Source organism: Haliaeetus leucocephalus, unplaced genomic scaffold (assembly GCF_000737465.1).
Source record: "Haliaeetus leucocephalus isolate CR32 unplaced genomic scaffold, Haliaeetus_leucocephalus-4.0 Scaffold51, whole genome shotgun sequence".
In the NCBI taxonomy this organism is placed as follows: domain Eukaryota; kingdom Metazoa; phylum Chordata; class Aves; order Accipitriformes; family Accipitridae; genus Haliaeetus; species Haliaeetus leucocephalus.
In genome coordinates, this window is record NW_010972487.1 from 3448169 (window position 1) to 3454412 (window position 6244).

At 38.9% G+C, this 6244-nt stretch overlaps 1 protein-coding gene across 2 annotated transcripts in view; it reads left to right on the top strand.

Annotated features, from left to right (window-relative positions):
- The window catches only part of KDM3A (lysine (K)-specific demethylase 3A), a 30712-nt gene extending 24736 nt beyond the window's left edge, over window positions 1-5976 (top strand). For both annotated transcript variants that reach the window (XM_010577768.1, XM_010577778.1), the window contains exons 19-25: window positions 903-993; window positions 1576-1706; window positions 2536-2655; window positions 2743-2882; window positions 4324-4500; window positions 4583-4717; window positions 5235-5976. In XM_010577768.1, the coding sequence (XP_010576070.1) occupies window positions 903-993; window positions 1576-1706; window positions 2536-2655; window positions 2743-2882; window positions 4324-4500; window positions 4583-4717; window positions 5235-5315 (875 nt within the window). In that variant the 3' untranslated portion in view covers window positions 5316-5976. The remainder of the gene's footprint in view (window positions 1-902; window positions 994-1575; window positions 1707-2535; window positions 2656-2742; window positions 2883-4323; window positions 4501-4582; window positions 4718-5234) is intronic.
- The last annotated feature ends 268 nt before the right edge of the window (window positions 5977-6244 follow it).

Genomic DNA, 6244 nt, shown 5'->3' on the forward strand with positions numbered 1-6244 from the left:
TTTGCCCTAGCACCAACTTGTCATCATTAAGCAGCGTAAAAGACATTCCAGGCTTTTCCTTCATCCCGGACAGTGTGTCTGCAGCGTATTCTCACTGTGTATGCTTGTGAGATGGTGGACTGGATAGAAACTGTCAGCCCTATGGAGTACTCTCCTACAGGAGTATGTTTGGCTGCCTTTAGTCTTTTGGGGAAGCATTCTGAGAAAGTTTGGGATCCTCCCTAGCAAGTAGATTCACCTGTCAGCTTTTTTGACCAGTTGAGTGAAACATAAGAGCATGTGTAGTGTTGGTGCTCACACAGTAATTGGGTTCTACTGTTTTAACTTGCAGGTGCCTTTTGTTCCTAAGGAACAAAAGTTATTTTGTATAAAAATGGGTATAGGGGAGGTGAGCATGAGGTTTGGCATTGTTTTCACTTCTAGGTGAAAACAAACTTTTTCTAGGAGAAATAGTACTTGCCATGGCATCTGGAGTTCTACTTCATTTTTTTGTGTGATGTAAACTTACAGAATTTGGTACTTGGGGCAAGAAGAGTTGGGAGCAGGAAGGCTCACTAACACCTTTCTTTTCTGTTACTTGATCTTTGAAAAGATCTGGCTTTATCATCAGCTACTCTAGGCTCAAACACAAAACAGTTGCCTGAGCTAAATTGTAGGAAGTGCTTGGGCAGGGGAGCTGGTGAAGGTTACTTGTCTAGTCTGAATTCTTACGTCATAACACGTTTGTCACAGCAGTAATACCCAACTGTGGTGTCAGATGAACTTGTATGTCTTCGGTTCTACATAAATAGTTTTGGAATGAACATGATTTTAAACTACAATAAGTATTTCTTTGTCTTGATTCTTTGGATTTTGAGTTGTACAACTGTTAAAAACTAAGACTTGTTAATATTTGACAATAGGTCGCCTGAGAACAGAAGAAGGAGAGCCAATGGTGTTGAAGCTTAAAGACTGGCCTCCAGGAGAAGACTTCAGAGATATGATGCCTTCTCGGTATGAATTTACAAAGAAACTGTTCATCATTTGTGTGGTACACCCCCAAAATAATGGAATATAGAAATACTGTTATGTTTTGACACCTGCTTCAGCTTTGAGAAGCAGTTGGTCACGTGTGAACCATTTTGTTTCTCAGAGATGCCTGACATAGCTGGAAATGCTAAGCAAGTTTTATGATAAATTTTTATGTAGTTCATTGTATTTATTGTCAAGTAAAGTGAGTACCTAAAATTGCAAAGGATTGGTTAAACTTCTGGAAGCCTCCTAAAAGCCTGAGTCATTTTGGAATCTTAAGTTCAGTTGAAGCTTATTTTTTGCTGAACTTTAAGTATTCTGACTTACTCGATTTGATATTAGTTAAGATGATTACAGAAGGAAATAACATTACTCCAGAGCAGTTAAATTTGTTTATCTGCTATATTCCTGTGCCTTGCTTGGTTTTTTTCGTTTTCATGGTGTCCAGTAAACCCCCTGGGGAAAGGAGTACAGTTTCTTGACTGGAGAAAGTTTTTGTTGCAGTCTATTTTAGTCTGCTTTTTTCATCAGTTCCTAATGTTAAATTGTGCTGTATTACTTTAGGTTTGATGATTTGATGAAAAATATTCCATTGCCAGAATACACTAGGAGAGGCGGCAAGCTCAACCTTGCCTCTCGACTTCCTAACTATTTTGTACGACCAGATTTGGGCCCAAAGATGTACAATGCGTACGGTAAGGAATTTTTCACTCTAAAGGTCACATTGACCACATGTTCAAATTAAAATTTACTGTAAATTAAATGAATCCTTGCTGTTGTAGACAATTTGATTAATCCCATTGATCTGAAAGCCTAACTTTGGCTCACTTACAGGTATTAGTGATGTCCAGAGCATTATATGATGTTATTAAATGTGTTTTGTCCAAGTGGTTTCAAGCCAATAATATTTGTTCCCAGTCTTCTCAACTTGTTCCACATGTGTACACATAGCCTCTCTTTCCTATAGCTGGGAACATGTATTTGTTGTTTTGCTACTTTTGGCTGTATCACTTCTGTTACTTCTCCTTTTTGGGCTGTATCATTTAGTTTTTAATCTCTTCTGGAGCAGTTCTTTCCATGGCTAGTTCATCTGCTGTCACTCAAAAGGCATTTAAAACTAAGTGTGATCATGGCCAGCAAAGAGATCGTGGCTAGTAAATACTGTAGGAGCTGCCTTTTAGAGTGAAAAAGAGACTTTCTGAGAATACTTTGTTCTAAACTACTATAGAAACCTTTTAGTAGGCCTTAAATGTGACTTTGATATGTCATACAGGCTAGGTATAGATGTGGATCGATGTGTCAGCCTGTAAACTGATTGCTTGGGAAGACACAAACAAGATGGGGCAAGGTCCTGGATATAAAATATATTGCTGTACTGGAATCATTTGCTGATAAAAGTAAAAACTCTCTGGTCCCTTCAGATAGTGCTGCTGAGAGTGGCATAAGTTTTTTTGTTTGTTTGTTTTTTGTTTTTGTTTTTTTATCTTACTAATGTACCTGCTATTCTTTTTTTTCTTCCTCCAGGCTTAATAACACCAGAGGATAGAAAATATGGCACAACAAACCTCCATTTAGATGTGTCTGATGCAGCTAATGTTATGGTTTATGTGGGTATCCCCAAAGGCCAGGCTGATCAAGAAGAAGGTAAAGTCTGTCTTGTGTTCTGGGGGATTATTTCTGTGGTTGGTGGGAAGGTCCTTTAGTGTAACTGCTTGTATTTATTCTCAACAGAAGTGCTTAAAACCATACAAGATGGTGATTCTGATGAATTGACAATTAAGCGTTTTACTGAAAGTAGAGAAAAACCTGGAGCTCTGTGGCACATTTATGCTGCTAAAGATACAGAGAAGATCCGTGAATTCCTTAAAAAGGTAAGCCGTTAATCTTAAAAAAACCCTGATCTTCTGTCTATGTGGGCTTGCAAATATGTATCCTTGGACTTTTCTCTGCCTTCCTATCCCAGTTGTTCTGGAAACAAATGTACTTGTGTTGTGTCCCAGACAAAACTACTCATGTGCCATGAATCTTGTAGGATCTGAGAAGGGTAGCAAGTTGAAGGTTGAAGTTATCCTGTATGTAGATACACTACTTTTGCTCACACTTCTTACAGCACAAGTAATGGTGTTATGTAATGAACAAAAAAATAGCTGGTTTAGATTTAAGCAAAACCACAGTTTAATCTTAAACTAGATCCTTCTTAAAAAGTTCTTGGGAAATGTCAGAGCAATATGTGGTACATAAAGTTCTTTCTCGTTCTCTTCCTTTTCCTGCTTTTTTTTTTTCCCATACCTTTATGAGGTTTGGATTAAGGGAAAAGAACAAGTTATTTTGGGTGATGTTTTCATGGGAGTTAAAGGTTTAGTAGAGATGTGACACTACATCCAAAAGGGCTTGTTTCAGTACTTAAATTCTCCACAAATGGTCCAGAGTTCTTGGTGGTCTTAATTCTGGAACTTCTTTGGTGCTCTAAAAGTGGAAAGAGCTAATATGTTGATGTTTAAAAGGATAAATGGGATGATCTGAACAACTCTTGGCTTTGTCAGCCTGACTGGTGTCTTGGGCAGAAGCTTAGGCTACAGCAGATTTGTTTAGTATTAACCAAGAACAAATCTTATACTTGATAAAACATGATACTGAATTTGATAGGCATTGGCATTTTGAGTTTTGGCAGCTTGTCTTGGAGTAGAACCAAGCTGTTTATCTCCTCCCAAATGAGTTTTTGGGCTATACAGTCCTGGGTGTAAATGATTGCCACAGCAAATTGGATTTATACTGGAAGGTTTTGCAGAAATTCTCTCCCCACAGCCCTCAAATTTCTCTTCGAAAGTGCTTGTTGTGCCTCCCAGCGTTGTATTTCTTGTATCTAGTTCACATCCTCTGTTTTGTTCAGTGAGCACACTGACTAATGCTGGCCTCAGGGCAGACACCTGCTGAATTCCACACTCGGTAGTTTCTTCCAGTTACAGGCTATAGCAGTGTAAGAGTATTGATCCTGTATATGACAGTGGTCCCCACTGTGAACCCATGTGAGTCACTTAAACCCTTCTGTTTCTTCTTCCTGTAAATTGGGTTTACTTGCATTTCCTATATCTACCTTTGCAATGTGACTGTGAAGCAAGAGGGACTGAGAAATTATGAAGCCTTGACAAACTAAGGACTGAGTAAGAATCTAAACCTTTCATTGTATACTCTTCCACCTGAACACACCGTGCAAATCACCCTGGCATGCGTGCATACAGAGTACCACAGATACACCTTAATCATCCAGTAAGACTGGTATATTATAATACCTGTTGTCTTGTGACTTTCCAGGTTGCGGAAGAACAAGGTCAAGAAAACCCTGTAGATCACGATCCCATTCATGATCAGAGTTGGTACTTGGACCGACCACTAAGAAAACGCCTTCACCAAGAGTATGGAGTTCAAGGCTGGGCTATTGTACAGTTTCTAGGAGATGTAGTTTTCATTCCAGCAGGAGCTCCACACCAGGCAAGGACCAGGGACACAGTTACAGCCTGACCCCTTGGGCAGACTTCAGAGCACATGGCTAATGCTTGTTTCTTCTCTCCAGGTTCATAATTTGTACAGTTGTATTAAAGTTGCAGAAGACTTTGTATCCCCAGAGCATGTCAAACACTGCTTCTGGCTCACTCAGGAATTTAGATATCTGTCGCATACGCATACGAACCATGAAGATAAATTGCAGGTAACTTACCAATGCTCAAGATGAACCCTGCCCCTCTTAAGCCTTTCAGAAAACCCCACCAAACCCATAAGGGGTGGGTGTGTCCACACAACCCAAGTTGCTTTCATGTTCAGATCAGCTTTAATGCATTGGATCTTGAAGAGGAATTTCCATAGGCTTTTGAATTGTAACTGATTTTTAGTAGTTTTGAGGAAACCTTCTGAAGCTTCTCCTGAGATTCTTTCGAAATGTTTCCTTCTCCTTTTTCTTTTGTTTTCCTTCTAGCTGAGCTTGCAATACTCTCCTCAGGCTACAGGGTTTCAGTTTATATCCTGTTAGAATTTGAACCTTATTTTCACAAGTTAGTGACTTACATGAAGGTCGTGCAGATGAGCGCATTTAAACTGAACGGAGAGCTGTATGGGCTGTGGGGATGTGGGGAAGTTGTGCAGGTGTCTTCTGCACGTCAGAGGCTTCCAACCTGACCCTAACCATGCTGTTTACTTGTAAAACTGAACACCTTCTCTCTTCCTCCTAGGTGAAGAATGTCATATACCATGCTGTTAAAGATGCAGTTGGGATACTGAGGGCTAATGAATCCAGCCTTAGCAGACCGTAAAGTAGAAAGCCTTAACCACACACTATGAAACAGAAGCACTGGCAGCTGTTTTAACTACTCAGTCAGGACCTCTGTGGACTTTGAGATTATATGAATGTTACCTCATCTTCCTTTCAGCAGTACCAGAGGATCGTGGTACTATGTTCTGTGTATTCTTCCAATGTTTACAAACCTGATATGTATATGTAGTAATATGTATGGACTGTGGCATACTGTGAATGCTCAGTTGCAATAGAACTTTATATGGAGTTGCTCTCCAGACTGTACAAAATACCTCCTATAGAACTGTCGGAATCTATTCCAAATTACTCATTTGAAAAATATTATTCAAGATGTTGTAAAGCCCAATTTTTAAAATTTATTTTGGGGTGGGAGGAAGTATGGAGTCACCCAAGTTAATAACCAATTTACATAAAAATAAGAATGCAGTTCTGGAATTTCACATTAACATAGAACTAGCATTTAAAAGTAGCTTTAAGCTATTGTATAGTAACATAGAGATGGGGGTTAACCATCTTTAGGTAAATGTATTTAAATTTCTAAATGTTAAGAGAAACTTTTAATCAAATGTCTTCTGTTTGAAACTGCTCTTTAATTTGAACTGATGTTTGATTCTCTGGTTTTTAACACTGAATGGACTACATAAAATTCTTCTATTTCAGATATTGTTCCTTGCCTGGCTTCTTCAATTGACTCTTTGAAATGCAATTAATTTGATGCAGTGCTTTGAAACGCAAAAGCAAGTTGTGTATCATATACTGCTTTTAATGTATCTGAAGGGTTAGGGTATTGAATTCAGCGATCTGTCTAGCAGATCTGTCTTACAGCTTTTTTTTGGTTAACCAAAGCATGACTTAGTTTGACTACTGCTTCTCAGCCAATGCCAGTACTGTGGTCTGTATCAAATGAGTTTTGCAGCTTCAGTCTTA